Source organism: Podarcis bocagei (assembly GCF_964188305.1).
Source record: "Podarcis bocagei genome assembly, chromosome: 2".
Lineage (NCBI taxonomy): Eukaryota > Metazoa > Chordata > Lepidosauria > Squamata > Lacertidae > Podarcis > Podarcis bocagei.
In genome coordinates, this window is record NC_138126.1 from 87,030,252 (window position 1) to 87,046,142 (window position 15,891).

General features: G+C 46.1%; 1 protein-coding gene across 2 annotated transcripts; it reads right to left on the reverse strand.

The window, feature by feature from the left end:
* Nucleotides 1-4,343: 4,343 nt before the first annotated feature.
* Nucleotides 4,344-14,686, reverse strand: CCNG1 (cyclin G1). Of its 2 annotated transcripts, none has more exons than XM_081184758.1 (7): nt 13,527-14,686; nt 11,180-11,443; nt 9,236-9,489; nt 8,741-8,819; nt 8,552-8,650; nt 6,871-7,066; nt 4,344-6,038 (listed from the first exon to the last, which is right to left on the reverse strand). In XM_081184758.1, the coding sequence occupies exons 2-7, from the start codon at nt 11,441-11,443 to the stop codon at nt 5,956-5,958; spliced, it is 975 nt and encodes a 324-aa protein (XP_081040884.1). In that variant the 5' UTR covers nt 13,527-14,686; the 3' UTR covers nt 4,344-5,955. The 2 variants fall into 2 exon arrangements, with proteins under 2 accessions (XP_081040884.1, XP_081040885.1); XM_081184759.1 differs by having other exon boundaries at nt 4,344-6,040; nt 13,376-14,685.
* Between the last annotated feature and the right edge of the window lie 1,205 nt (nt 14,687-15,891).

The window sequence follows — 15,891 nt, forward strand, 5'->3', positions numbered from 1 at the left end:
GTTGCTCTTCAGCTCTTGTCTGTACAGTACTGCACACAAAGCTTTAAATGCTTGTAAACATCTTTTTAAATAAGAACATAAAGTGTACTTCTTATGCAGTCAAGAAATGGTATGTTAGAACAGTTGCACCCCATTCTAGAACAGCCGTGAAGAACCTGTGGTTCTTCAGATAAGATACTGTTGGACTCTAGCTCCTATCAGCCAACATTGCTAATTGTCAAAGATTATGGGAAATGGTCCACCATTAACTGGAGAGTCATAGGTCGCCCACCCTAATAGACAGTAAGTGCAATGTCCTTTTGTTTCCTGTAGTCATACCTTGTTCTCAAACGCCTTGGTTCCCGAACAAATCGGCTCCCGAATGATCAAAACCCAGAAGTGAGTGTTCCAGGTTTTGAACGATTTTCGGAAGCCAAATATCCAGCGTAGCTTCCAATTGGCTGCAGTACGTTCCGGCAGCCAATTGGAAGCTGCGCCTTGGTTTTTGATTGGTTTCAGGAATGCATTGTTTGAGAACCAAGTTATGACTGCATATGCACAGTGAAATGAATACAGTCATACCTCAGGTTACGAACGCTGTGGGTTGCGCGTTTTCGGGTTGTGGACCATGCCGAACTTAGAAGTACTGGAACGGGTTACTTCCGAGTTTCGGCTCATGCGCGGAAGCACAAAATGACATCATGCGCAGAAGTGCCAAATCACGTCACGCGCGTGCACAGACTCAGTGCTTCAGGCTGCGAACGCTGCAGGTTGCGAACATGCCTCCTGCTCGGATCATGTTCACAACCAGAGGTATGACTGTACACTTAATTGTAGTTGTCTGGTTACCTCCTTAATAGTGTAGGCCTTACATCTTTAAGTTCCCTGCGGAGGTAGTAATTTTCATGTTTGAGAAAGTCAAACCTTTCCATGAACTAGCGTATATACCGTATTTTTCGCACTATAGGACGCACTTTTTCCCCTCCAAAAATGAAGGGGAAATGTGTGTGCGTCCTATGGTGCGAATGCAGGCTTTTGCTGAAGCCTGGAGAGCGAGAGGGGTCCGTGCGCACCGACCCCTCTCGCTCTCCAGGCTTCAGGAAGCTATCCCAAGTCTTGCAAGCCCGGCGGGATGTCCCGCGGGCTCGCAAGGCTTGCGGGCAGCAGCCTGCACCCAAAAGCTGGGGACAGCGGGGAGGCGCAGAGCCGCCACCCCGCTATTCCCCGACCTGATCTGGAGGCTGGCGGGGGGAGAAGCAAGCCTGCTTCTCCCCCCCACCATCCCCACAACCTCCAGATCAGGTCGTGGAAAAGCGGGATGGCGGCGCTCCGCTATCCCGCTTTTCCCCGACCTGATCGGGAGGCTGGCGGGGGGAGAAGCAAGCCTGCTTCTCCCCCCCACCAGCCCCACAACCTCCAGATCAGGTCGTGGAAAAGCGGGATGGCGGCGCTCCGCTATCCCGCTTTTCCCCGACCTGATCGGGAGGCTGGGGGAGGGAGAAGCAAGCCTGCTTCTCCCCCCCACCAGCCCCACAACCTCCAGATCAGGTCGGGGGAAAGCGGGATGGCGGCGCTCCGCTATCCCGCTTTCCCCCGACCTGATCGGGAGGCTGGGGGAGGGAGAAGCAAGCCTGCTTCTCCCCCCCACCAGCCCCACAACCTCCAGATCAGGTCGTGGAAAAGCGGGATGGCGGCGCTCCGCTATCCCGCTTTTCCCCGACCTGATCGGGAGGCTGGCGGGGGGAGAAGCAAGCCTGCTTCTCCCCCCCACCAGCCCCACAACCTCCAGATCAGGTCGTGGAAAAGCGGGATGGCGGCGCTCCGCTATCCCGCTTTTCCCCGACCTGATCGGGAGGCTGGGGGAGGGAGAAGCAAGCCTGCTTCTCCCCCCCACCAGCCCCACAACCTCCAGATCAGGTCGGGGGAAAGCGGGATGGCGGCGCTCCGCTATCCCGCTTTTCCCCGACCTGATCGGGAGGCTGGGGGAGGGAGAAGCAAGCCTGCTTCTCCCCCCCACCAGCCCCACAACCTCCAGATCAGGTCGGGGGAAAGCGGGATGGCGGCGCTCCGCTATCCCGCTTTCCCCCGACCTGATCGGGAGGCTGGGGGAGGGAGAAGCAAGCCTGCTTCTCCCCCCCACCAGCCCCACAACCTCCAGATCAGGTCGGGGGAAAGCGGGATGGCGGCGCTCCGCTATCCCGCTTTTCCCCGACCTGATCGGGAGGCTGGGGGAGGGAGAAGCAAGCCTGCTTCTCCCCCCCACCAGCCCCACAACCTCCAGATCAGGTCGGGGGAAAGCGGGATGGCGGCGCTCCGCTATCCCGCTTTTCCCCGACCTGATCGGGAGGCTGGGGGAGGGAGAAGCAAGCCTGCTTCTCCCCCCCACCAGCCCCACAACCTCCAGATCAGGTCGGGGGAAAGCGGGATGGCGGCGCTCCGCTATCCCGCTTTTCCCCGACCTGATCGGGAGGCTGGGGGAGGGAGAAGCAAGCCTGCTTCTCCCCCCCACCAGCCCCACAACCTCCAGATCAGGTCGTGGAAAAGCGGGATGGCGGCGCTCCGCTATCCCGCTTTTCCCCGACCTGATCGGGAGGCTGGGGGAGGGAGAAGCAAGCCTGCTTCTCCCCCCCCCCACCATCCCCACAACCTCCCGGCTTCAGGAGAGCCCCACCGCCAGCCCCACAAGCTCGGGGGACAGCGGGAGAGGCGCAGCGCGCCATCCCGCTGTCTCCCGACATGGTTTGGAGGTTGGCGGAAGGCTTCCTCCTCCCCCAGCCCCGCAAGTTCCCAGAGCGATGCCAAAGCATGGCTCTGGGTCCCGTTCTGGGGGAGGGGGAAGCTCGGGCTTCCCCGCCCCAGCCCCGCGCCTGGGGGGGGGGATAAATTTTTTTTGCCTTTCCCCCCCCCCCCAATCTAGGTGCGTCCTATGGACCGGTGCGTCCAATAGTCCGAAAAATACGGTACAATATGCAGAAACTGGGATGTGTTTATAATTTCCGAGTTAAAATCTCTTTGCTGAAGCCTACTCCAAACGCTCAAAGCTATTGTTTTAGCTATTCAGTTGCCACATGAACTGTATTTGTGAACAAATTCATCAAACCTCAGAGCAGCTTTATTTTGTTTATATTGTGTCTAAACATACACTTAGCCTCCGTGTGGCTGGGGTTCGTGGGAAACCTTTGTTGCTAAAAGGGTTACAGTACAGCGTTGAACAAAGTTGTCTTGTAAGCAAAAGAGCTTCTGCCTGTGCAACAGGACTTCCTCTTTGCTTGTGCACCCCATCTGCTTGGGGGATTGAAGTACCAGGACAGATGTTACATGGGGAGCGGAAGTCCTTGTACCAATGAGACAACTTGGTTTTATACAGCCCGTGTCTTGATCATTCATTGAGCTATGATGTTGCTGTATAGCAAACAGAACTTTAATTTGCCTAGGGCAGCAAAAACTGTGCCAGACCCTCTGCAAAAAGTGAAAACTAGCACTTTTAGGATGTGTAGGAATGACTGAAGAGCAGTCCCCCTGCAAAGTTTATTTCCACAAAGGAAATAACTTCTATTTATGCAGTGGCACTCCACACAAATAGACCACTTTTTGTCTGGTGCACATGTAACCTAGACAGATGCTTACCACTCAATGACTAGTTTTGATTTTAACTCCCTATAGTTGTTTAAGCATTTTTAAATCAATGCTTTTATTCCCTCCCCCCCCAGGAAAAAAAAACATTTCAGAGCTTAACTTCTCAGTACACATTGTGTAATTCCATTATTACTGTTTTACACAATCCAATTGCAATTTGAAACACAATACAGTGGCGCCTCGCAAGACGAAAATAATCCGTTACGCGAGTCTCTTCGTCTAGCGGTTTTTTCGTCTTGCGAAGCAACCCTATTAGCGGTTTAGCGGATTAGCGCTATTAACGGCTATTAAAGGCTTAGCGGCTAAAAGGCTATTAGCGGCTTAGAAAAAGGGGGGGGGGAGCGAAAAAAATCGCAAGACTCGCAAGACGTTTTCGTCTTGTGAAGCAAGCCCATAGGGCAATTCATCTTGCGAAGCGCATCGAAAAACGGAAAACCCTTTCGTCTAGCGGGTTTTTCGTCTTGCGAGGCATTCGTCTTGTGGGGCACCACTGTATGGGGAAGAGGCTTAGAGCTTTTGGCTTATGCAATTTCTCATTTACACATTGCCCTCTGCAGGACTTCTATATGCCCTGGTGCAGAAAAAAAAAGGACAGGGAGCTCTTCACCTAGTCTCTACTCTTCGGCTTCAAATTGGGCACATGGTTCCGTAGTATTAGAGGCATCTTGTTCTTTTACTTAAAGCTAATTACCTGCGGGATGTAAGGCAAAGAAATTCACTTACACAACTCCGTTTCAGTATGCTTTATTGAAAGGTACACTGTTTCTTACAAGGCATAATGGCACTTGTTAACTAGTTGCAGCATTCCCTGACTCACATGGAATAGATTTGTAAATTCTCTCTACATCCAGATGGCAAAAGGCACATGTTAGGAGATATCAATGCATCAGTAAGTATCACGGTATGGTCACTTGGAAACCAATGGCTCAAGGAAACATTCTATCACTTCATTTTGAGTAGCTTGTATTGAGGTAGAAGTTGGTACTGAAGTTCTAGAATACTTCCTCACAGAGAGTTTCAGCCAGCAGCTTTAACACATGTAGAAATGACCATATATGCATTTAGACGAGGAGCTACATTCATTACAGAATAAGTTACTAACCCAGTTGACAGCTGGAAGACACCTAGACTAGAAGTGGATGCCATTCAGAGTAAGTAATGTAGAGGTGCTGATTCAGCCCAGGTAGGAAAGCTACTTTTGATGTACAGTGGCACAGGGCTTCAGTACATCATTCACAGCCATATAGCAAAACTACACTAAGCATTACTTCAGGAGGCGTTGTGCTCCCAAGTCCTCACTCCCAAAGGCTGCTATGTCCGCATTCAAGTGGTCATGATGCTAAATACTTAGCTCATGTTTTCTTCCCCACCTCAGCTGTCCATTTCAACCTTCCAATACTCATCAATGGTAGCTAGTCCTAACTGGCTCACACTGGCATCAAGGGGACCTTTGGTGGTAAAACCCAACCATTGCCACATTATGCAATCTTCCTCTAGAAACACTTTCCAGCTTAAAATAAAACAAGCCTGTGTATGAGGTTTATAAAACCAACCTAACGCAATGTTCTATTGCAATCCCCACCTCACATGCTTTGACCAGTCACTATTGTGTTCCCCAAGATGTACTCCAGGACTGCCTTTCACACTTTCTACTTCCACACATTTTAAAACTGTTTAACTCAGTACAGACTTTGGACGAAGCGTCTCAGACAGCCTTTCTATTTTTAGGTAGTGCTAATGTCCCAATGCTTGACCTACATTCTTACCTCAGCTTAAGTGTCAGTGAACATTGTGAAGTTTCAAACAGTGTTTTTAAAAAAGCAGACATTAAGCAGCATTTACACTCTGCTAGAATGTGCAGTGAAGTGGTGCTAGTCACATTATATATTTAAATGCTTTACTTCTAATACCCTGGTGTTTAAAACACATTAAAAACATCATAGTTTAACTCAAACACTTGCAATACCCATCTGATTCAGTCCTGGCACAGACATATAATCCAGTTCCATACTTGTAAAGTGCATCATTATTTCAAGAAGTTTCAGAATCCTGGATTCAGTTGGGACATTAAAGTTTCACTTCCTTAAACGTGGTCTGAACATGTTAAAAAGTTTGTGTAGAAATGTTTAGGACCAAACACTAATGGTAGTATGAATTTCATTTTCCTCCAGAAGTCAGAATGAAACACTCAAATAGCTGCCATTTGTGTATGCTTTAGGCCCAGGGATCATTCTGTAACAGTATCTTCATTCTTCATCATGAGGGGTTAAAAACAAACACTACTGATATAACAGGTAGCAACATTTTAAAATAAGCATGGATACTGGTTTTCAGTAGGGTTCAAGATATATCCAGCTGATTCTCTGCTCCAGTACAAAAGGAGATCCTAGCCAAATTTGCACTCCCATCTTCTCTTATGGATTCTCTGTAGTTAAATGAGTAATAAAAAAATGTTATTGCAAGGTAGAAGTAAAATAGTATAAGTTGATTTAATCAGTACTGTACAACATTCAGTTCTCTCTTTTTTAAAAAAAATATCACTCAAAATCACAAATAAACAAGATTCTTCTGAATCTCTAGACTTCTCCCCTCTGTAGGTTATTTGGTTAACCTTTTCAACTGCATATTATAAATCCTCCTAATTTTTTAGTCGTCCGTTGTATCCAAAGTTTATGTAACATAACAAGAGTTACAGTGGGTTAAGAACTTAATTCGTTCTGGAGGTCCGTTCTTAACCTGAAACTGTTCTTAACCTGAGGCATCACTTTAGCTAATGGGGCCTCCCGCTGTCGCTGCACCGTCAGAGCACGATTTCTGTTCTCATCCTGAAGCAAAGTTCTTAACCCAAGGTACTATTTCTGGGTTAGCGGAGTCTGTAACCTGAAGCGTCTGTAACTTGAAGTGTCTGTAACCCGATGTACCACTGTACTCCAGGGGCAGACTGCTTTCCTACTGGCTACTCATTTGCTCACTTTTTGTGCCACTCGTGAGTGCTGTCAATATTTAAAGAACCTTCTTCCCTTCCTCCTTGAAAAGATCAGGAGTGGAGCAGGTATGAAGCTTTGATATTTAACTAGCACTGCTGACCTAGCCACACACTATGACACAGAGTGAGAGATGGTCAGAAAGTATTTTAAAAATTATGCCTTGAACTTCTTCTAAACAAATCCAAAGTTACAAGAAAACCCACATGCCATATAGGCAACTTATTTAAAAGTGATTAAGTTACAGTTTTACAGAATCAAATTTACTCACCTTTCAAGAAACCACTTTCTGGGATTGTGGGAAGATGGGCCATTCTGTAGTAACTGTGTTTTAGCTGCCGTGCCGTACGGCCGGACACAATCCATTTCAGCTTCTGAACATTTGGTTTGGAGCACTTGCTTGAGGAGTATTCCAAAAGGCACTTGGACACAAGCTCTTTCCAAAAAGACAGCTCTCTGTCATTTATCTGCCAGAAGCAAGTTGGAAAATAAAAACTAATCAGTGCCACTGAGAAAGCAGCAAAGCTTTGTTTGAAAGTCAGGTGTGTACTTGGCTTTCATGATAAACACTAGGAACCAAGTAAGCTGTTGCGAATGGCAGACATACAATTTGATCTGCCACCTGATGAATGCTCTCCATAGGGACAACATGTCTGACACCATCACTGTCAGTTTTTAGGTGCCAGGCTAAGATATTTTTTATTTACCTAGGCCTTTGGTAGTTAAGTTAGATTTTACTGTGATGCTCATACTTTAGTAGGGTAGGGTAGGACTTAATCTTCTTTCTGTGTTGCTGGGAGGTTCATTTTAGGAATTCTGTATAATAAATTGTTAAATTTCAGGCTTTAAATCAATTTTATCTGTAGTTTAACTTGCTAAATTGAATGGGGGGGTTATAAAGCAGCTAACAAACAACACTACTGCAGGTGGTGACCATTCTGAGCGGGGGTTCCGTTCCTGACCCCCACATGCACGAGCAGAGTCCGTGGAAGATACTCTGCCCTGTTACACCTGCCAGCACACCCATTCTAGCCTCTTCTGGGTCCAAAAGGATCTGTTCATCAGCAGTTGCACATCAACTGGACGCGTGCAAAATGGTCACCGCCTGTACTAACAATAATAATACCCTTAAGCAAGGTTTCACCACCACCCTGTGTATCAAGCTCTGACAAGTTTTGACATTCTTATTCGCTTAAGTCTACACTCTGCCACCTGACAACTGTCCAAACCAGGTAGTACCATATCCTGCTTCCCCAGGGAAAGATCTGTATATCAATAGGGGGTTGGGCTAGCAGATCTTTGAGATCCCCTCTAACCCAGTGCCGTGGCACCCTGGGGTGCCTTGAATGATGGTCAGGGGTGTCATGGGCAACACTGGCCTCTGTCCCTTTTCTTCTCTCCCTCCTCTGATGCCCTCTTGCATCTCTGCCTCCCAAAGGCTTGCACAGCTGTTTCTTGCAGCAGACCTGACTACAAGCTCCCCAGATGAATGGTGCCTCTGGGGCTGGCCAGGGGGTGCTTTCCAGGCCCCTGTGAGGCAGTGGGAGGAGGCACCTCTCTCCTTGGGGCAGAGGGGGCAGCTCAGAGACCAGGGACAGCAGCAGCTGCCTGGAGGACTACCAAGGAGAGGAGGCTGAGGGAACACTCCACAAGGGAAGGTGTTTGAAAAAGGGTGAGGGGCTGCCAGCTCTGCAGGCAAGGGGTGACATAACTGGGCTCCTGACCCCACAGAGCAGCCACAGAAAGAATGTAGTTGCTCAAGGGAGCCGTGGACCCCAAAAGGCTGAAAACCTCTAGGATTCTGTGGGATCTAATCATGCTGAAAACCAAAGTAGACAAAATCCTTCATTGTACATAGTCTCTTATTAGGCAAGAGGCTCTATACATTAACTCAAGGCTGCTGGAAACAAAGAGATCTAATCTTCTGGACTAAGCATTTATCTACTGCCTACCTTGGAATGTATTTGAAGGTGTTCTATGGTGCCCTCCAATTCTGGCAGTTTTTCTTCTTCAGCTTCCAGGACCAATATTGCGAGCGCCAAGACAGATGGCTGAGGAACAGACAAAGCAATTAAGATGACAATCAATCCTCTCCAGGTCCTGCAGAATATCTTCAAGCACCAATCAATCAAGATCCTTACCTTTGCTTTCGAAAGAACAATCCTGCAGTGACATGCCTTGAGCTGGGCTTCAAGTCTCTCAAAATTAAGATGTTTCTTCCTGTAAGAAAGTGAGACCTAGTTTAGTAGAGTCTTGTCTTTGCACACAAAGTTTACATGGCAAAGCTAACCTTACTAAGCTTTGAACAGCTACAGAAATTTTAGATCAGTTTAGTAAAATTCATTTTTTTATTTCTTAAACCACCAACTATATATATATATATATATATATATAAAATATAAACACATTATAAAACTATGAAACCATAAAATACAGAAGAAATGAACAACACCGAATCAAATTATCTAAAACCAGTTTTCAAACCAGAATCATTTTCAGCAGGTGACAAAGTATCAAAATGCAGGTGCCTCGGATTTCACTCTCCACTGTTCTCAAATTCCATCCAAGCAAAGACTTCCACTCTGCCTAAACGGAACTGCCCATTCCACACATGTTCTAAAAGGAAAAATCTCTACCTTTCATAGATTAGGCTGCCATGTAGGACGGAGTGATAAAGTTGCAAAAACTGGAAGGCAGTCGTTGCTTTCACTTTACCACACAGCTTCTCTAGAATAATCTCCTCCATTCTCATCAAGTCGGAAACTGTGAATCGGTACTGGCTTATTCTAATTAAGTCGGTGGCTAATGGAACATTCCTCTCGTCTTCTGTCGCTTTCACTGCTAGGTAGAAGCAGCTTAGCCCAACACAGCCCAAGTGTTTTGGCTGTACCTAGAAGAGGAAAGACAGTCAGAGATTCAGGGTTTTTCTTTCTAATGTGCAATTTCATTTGTTTTACTCTTAGGCTGCTAACAAACCAAAAACCAGGAAGTAAATACCACTGTACTCAATGGAAGTTAAGACTTCACATCACAGGATTAATGAGCTACAAGTCCAACAGTATATTTTTATATGTGTAAGATTAATAGGCAGCTAGATGGTTTAGGACAGCTTTGGGCACTCCTGGGTCAGATCTATCAAGCTTCAGGATTGACTGGTAGCAACCACCAGGGGTTCCACATGGGAAGCATTTCAGGATCTAGCTGGGAATTGAGCTGAAAACTTACACATGAAAGGCAGATGTTCTGCCATTAAGCTGTGCTTCCCTGTAGAACTTCCAAAAGTTCTCCTCCCACCACCTGCAATTAATCATCTTAACTTCCTTGAGTGGAAAGTTCATTCCAGATATCCTTGCATAAGCCTGCAGTCATCCCTTAAATAGAAATGCATGCTCAGTTAGCTCTACACTTGGGGAAGCAAGGCAACTATTTCTTGCTCCCCAAGCACCCACTGTCATATACGTGTCTCAAATGTTTTAAGGCTATTCAAGTTCAGTACAGATAACCCCTGCCCTCTTGCAGAAAGGGCAGTCGAGGAAGATTGTGTATGCCTGGCACACAGCAGTTAGTTGCTTAAATACTTTTTATTTCTTTCAAAAAGGTACTATTTGTTTGTTTGTCTGACTGACTGACTAACTGCTCCTAAATGTCCCCTTCTGCAATTCTACAAGGTTTGTAACACCCTCCACCCAACCTGGAAATGTCCTTTGAAAATTATTTATTGACTGATTGATTTAAAAAGACAACCCTGAATTTAATAATGAAAATTGACATGATAGACATGATTAATAATAGGGTGGAGAAGGCAGCTTGAGAAGTGGGTCTTGCCCCCACCCACTTGCCATACGTTTAGGATGAGTTGGTCATGATCAATTTGGTGCTTGGCCCAAAAACGATATAAAACCCCTGTGCTAGATGAACACATTTGCTTTTTGCGGTGGATGGAGCAACCACTACCAGCAGTTTGGGACACTCCACATAGCTCCAACAAGGCAACAAACACACCAGAAACAGAAGGTCTTGTGTGGGATACACTTTCACCCACAACATTGTTCAAACTGCTCAAAAACAAGGTATTGTGTAAGTTTCCCACTTGTGATACACAGCATCAGCCTTGAATTATATGCATTCTGCATTTTAAGGGCAAGCACAGTCACAGCCTCACGTCTCTTTTCAAGGCAGCTAGCAAATATACAAAAGAGACAATACAACTGGTGAAAGAGAGGTGAGATTAAACTTGGCATGCATGTTCAAGATACAGTTATGCATTTCATGTTGAAACCCAATCTCTACTCCTGGCTCAAGAGGCAGGAGCAAATGAAGCCTCTCAGACAAATGCTTTGATAGTGTTTAGTCTTTGAATGTGTTCAGAATTGTGTGAATCAATGAGACAAGCAGAAGTTTATGATGCTCTGAACCACTGAGACATCCAAATCTGAATTCCAGTCAAGAGGATTTACATAGCATAACTGCATGCATGCATGTTGAATTGAATGCAACACTTCTTTGCAGTCAAAGACTTTAAAGTCCATATGGTTACGAAGAGATGAATGAGCCTACAGCTTTGTTGTTCCAAGACTTACCTTCATTTTTGACAGAAACCTGTCTAAGTAATTCACTGTGAGAGAAAACGTCTCTGTACCAAAGCCAAAGAACTGAATTAAACTAAGCAGGTCCTTCACTTCAAAGTCTCGCAACCTTGCCGTCATCCGGAGCCCATTATCGTGAGCAGATTCAATTATTCTCAGGCCAGATAACTTTGGCTGACATCTTAACTCTTGATCCAGTAACACACTCAGCTGCCGCAGCAATTCCAGAGTCTCACTTGCTGCCAACATTTCAATCATCTGAAATACAAGACTTGGGTCAGAGCGACTGCTTACAGCATAGCATTTGTCTGCAAATTCACAAAAGGAGCACATTTAATCCTGCCAAGGTAGATCATCAGATGCTATAGTGGAACAGCTAAGAAGCATGATGTGTTGCCTCATCTTAAAATAAAGCTCCAAAAGCCACTTTTGATGAGATACTGCAAAATACAGGGGTAGAGAGGGAACAGGTGGACAGTAGTGCCAACAACCCATGTGGACAAAATCAGAAGGGAACAGTCAAAGTGGCAGGTGTTGCATTCTGCTAAAAATGGGCTGAAGTTTAAAAGGTTACAGACACTATATGCGAACACTATGCATATTCACATCAGAATTTGTGGGCCTCTCAAAACAGGCCTAAAAAGATCAAATCCCCAGAGTTAAGACAATCTTTGTCAAGTCCACAGACTCAACTCCACATAGGAGCCGCAGAAATTAGAGGGTACTGTGTGAGTCTCAAAGCCCAAGGGATTGTTGACAATCTCTTGATATAAACAAAAGCAAGACAATTGGCACGCTAATGCTCCCAGCTACAATGTGCAGACATGACTGCTTTTAGGCCACATCACTCCCTTTTAAACAGGCAGCAGGGGCCACAACTGGGTTGGAGTTGAAGATCGGCCAGGAGGGGTTGCTAACAGCTGCTAACTGGATGAAGGGCATCCTTTCTAGCAAAGACGTAAGGATTTACTGGTGGACCTCTTAATGCATGGGCATATGTTGCCAACCCCCAATGAGTCAGCAATATTAGATTATTGCAACATGCTCCATGTGGAGCTGCCCTTGGATCTGGTCTGGGAAGCTTCAGCTAGTGCAGAATGCTGCAGCAAGACTGTTGACAGGATCATGGCACAGGTGTTGAAAGACCTGCTCTGGCTTCCAAAATGCTACCAGGTCAAGTTTAAGGTCCCTGTACTAGTGTGCAAAGCCCTCAATAATTTAAGCCCCAGATGCTTTAAGGACCACCTTGCCCTGTAGTGCTCCTTGGATGAGTACTATTAAGGCCAGAAGCATCAATCAAGTCAGGAGTACCTTCAGTGTTATAGGCCCAACTCTGGGGAACTCTGTCCCATAAGTAGTTGGGGCAGGAATTGGCCCTTACTGAGTGTCAGACGCTTGGCCAAAACGGTTTCATTTCCGGGGGACTTTGCACTCTGAATGCTTCCCAGATATTTTCCTTATTTTCCTTTTTTAACAATATTTTTGATTGGTTTTTAAACAATGACATCAATACAAAAACAAGAACTAAAACAGTTATCCAGCAGTACATCTAATGGCTTTTGTTCTACCCATTGAATTTAGACATAAGCTTGCACACCCCTTTTATGAGATTTTTAAAAGTTTTAAATGTTGCATATATTTCTATTCTATTGCTGTAAGCTGCTTTGAAACCTACATGGTGAAGAGCGGTATGCAAAGCTTAAAATAAGCAAACAACATTTAAGTGAAGTTACAAGGGCTGGCCTTATGATGAGGCTCTGGGCTCCCTGCATGTAAAACATGACCATCAATGGGCCGCCTGGGTAGGACCTGCTGCTTCTGCGACTATACTCCCTAATTTCAGAACTGAGTAGGGGACCCATGAAATGAAAAGTGAAATCTACACTTTTATATGGAAATCTAAACATGGGTCTCCCTCTCCTCTCTCTCTCTCCACCCCCCCCCCCGCCCTTCTTTTCGTTTCGGTTCCATCTGCGGCCCTTACGGGTCTTCATAGTGAAAAAGCAAAGAAAACCTTGCAAAAGCCTAAGGTCCGCCCACCTCTTGCGCCTGCGGCAGCACCTTCCGGCTCTGGGCTTTGCATGCCCGGGCTTGCCCTTTTCCTCTCAATCTCTTCCCTCCCCCCAAAAACTGGTCTTATGCGTCAGAAACAACCCACCTACCCATTGAAACCCCTCGCCTGTCACCTACCTTGTGCCCCAGGAGAAATGAAAACCAGGCGATTGGGAAGCGCGGCTGCTGCTGCTGCTCTTGCCCGCCCGCCTAACTCCAGGCGAAGTACGCGGAAATAAAAGATTTGCACTAAAAACAAATAAACTTGTAAACATTCTACAGGACTTACTCTTTCTAAAAGCAGCCGTTTATTTTAAATAGCATTAAAAAAGAGAGAGCAAAGATCAGGTCTATGCAGAAATAAGTTCTTCCATTTCTTTTCCAGCCCTGCCTTTTCCTCCTGCTGTTGCAAGTACCTTCCACGAAGCTCCGCCCCTCCGCATATGTATAAAAGGGTCGATCTCCTTCGATTGGTCGCTACTTTGACCTGATGGGCGAATCAAAGCTTCTCGTTCAGCCCCGCCCCCTGGCAGAGCGAGAGAAAGCCCATAGAGAGAAAGGGGTAGAGTCGTGCACGAGCTCCGGTATCCCGTTTCACCATCTCGGTTACCGCTGGTCGAAACTTAGTTGGCTGGCCTGGCTTTGTGTAGGTTAACCAGGACTGCAGACAGGCTACAGAGAGTGAGGCAAAAAAGAAAAACCCCACTACACAATCATTCCTTCAATAAACCTGACTGCTAAAGGGATTTCTGCATTAAGGACAGAGGATTAAAACCTCTGAAAGAAACTTGTAAGCGGCTGTAAACCTAGTCGCTATTTATCTCATATGACGATTGTTAAATATATAACGTAATGTTTGCACGCACTGAAGTTTGAAAAAAGGTTTGGGTTTGCAAAGTAGGGAAGTTCGTATTAGGCAAGGGAGGTTTGTCTCTAGCAAATGCAGCAAGGAAAGGCTGGGCGTTTCAGCCTTTAGGCTAATTGACAGGGCCGGCAACAGGTGAGACAACCACCTCTAGAGGCAGGATCCATAAGGACAACAGATCCCAATGTAGATCTTTATCGCCCAACCCCTTGCTCCTGATGTAGATATTCACTTACCCCTTCTTTCCTGGTAGCATGGGTTTAGCCAGGGGGCTGGAGAGGGGCAGCTGCTCCCCATTATATCAAGTAAATAAATAAAAATACATAACTAAAAGTAGAAATCGTCAGAACATTTGAAACCGAAATGCTCACTGAGATACCACGACCCCCCTCCCTAGCGAGCATTTTCCTAGGGTCTGCTTTTGTTACACTTATGCATGCATTTCATCCTTCATTGCAGTGTGTGAGCTATTCTTTGCAGAACATCAGAATTTAGGATACTACAGCAGTGGCTTCTAACTGGCTATCTCTCTCGCTCAGCCATGCACCACTTATACAGAAGAGTGGCCATTCAGAACCTACCTTGCAGAGAGTAAAGACTTGGCTAAGGTCCACAGTGGGGGGGGGGCATCTCAATGGGCTATATTTACAGAGTGTGCATGGAAAAATTGCATTGGAAAAAGGAGGAATTTGAGAAGGAAGTGCTGAAAAAGTTTTAGTTTAGATTGTTTTAAAACTTGTTTTAGTTTAGATTTTGTAAACATAATATGAAAAAGGCATGGTCTTTGTAATTTTGCAAAATGTAAACTGCATGAAACATACTCCCCAATGTTAATTTTTTAATTTAACTTCCTAGTTTTCAAATAACTGAAGCTTTTGACAGATTGTTCTGATCACTTGGGGTCAAAAGAAAGTACAGTGGTACCTCGGGTTAAGTACTTAATTCGATCCGGAGGTCCGTACTTAACCAGAAACTGTTCTTAACCTGAAGCACCACTTCAGCTAATGGGGCCTCCTGCTGCTGCCGCGCTGCCGGAGCACGATTTCTGTTCTCATCCTGAAGCAAAGTTCTTAACCTGAAGCACTATTTCTGGGTTAGCGGAGTCTGTAACCTGAAGCGTATGTAACCTGAAGCTTATGTAACCTGAGGTACCACTGTAATTTAAACAACTGTTGCTGAGACATTTCATTCCGAATCTGTGAGACAGAGACAGAGACAGACAGATGATGATGACGACGACAGGGGGGGGTGTCCTCTCCCCCCCCATAAATCCTGGCTATGTCCATGTTTTATAACTGTATTTCTGAGGGCACAACCCAAGTTTCCCAACTGGAGTTACTGTATTTTTTGGCCTATAGGATGCACTTTTTCGCCTCCAAAAATGAAGGGGAAATGTGTGTGCGTCCTATGGGGCGAATGCAGGCTTTCGCTGAAGCCTGGAGAGCGAGAGGCGTCAGTGCGCACCAAGCCCTCTCGCTCTCCAGGCTTCGGGCAGATATCCACAAGCCTGGAGAGCCCGGCGGGAATTCCCGCCGGGCTCCCAAGGCTTGCGGATAGCAGCCTGTTCTGGGGGCTGGGGTTGGGGGAAGCTCGGGTTTCCCCTGCCCCAGCCCCACGCATGGGGAAAAATAATTTTTTTCCTTTATTCCCCCCCCCCCCAAATAACAAACAAACTAGGTGCGCCCTATGGGCTGGTGCTCACTATAGGGCGAAAAATACGGTAACTATTGGTCACTGGTTGTCTGCATGTGTTTTCCATCCTGCCTGCATATATAATAAAACAAAATCA

Excerpts from the sequence above, each read along its gene's own strand:
- CCNG1 (XM_081184758.1), bottom strand. The coding sequence starts at position 11,443 with ATGATTGAAATGTTGGCAGCAAGTGAGACTCTGGAATTGCTGCGGCAG. Across the intron at positions 9,490-11,179 it reads GGTTTCTGTCAAAAATGAAG|GTACAGCCAAAACACTTGGG; the intron begins GTAAGTCTTGGA and ends TTCCTCTTCTAG. Across the intron at positions 8,651-8,740 it reads TTGTTCTTTCGAAAGCAAAG|CCATCTGTCTTGGCGCTCGC; the intron begins GTAAGGATCTTG and ends TCTGTTCCTCAG.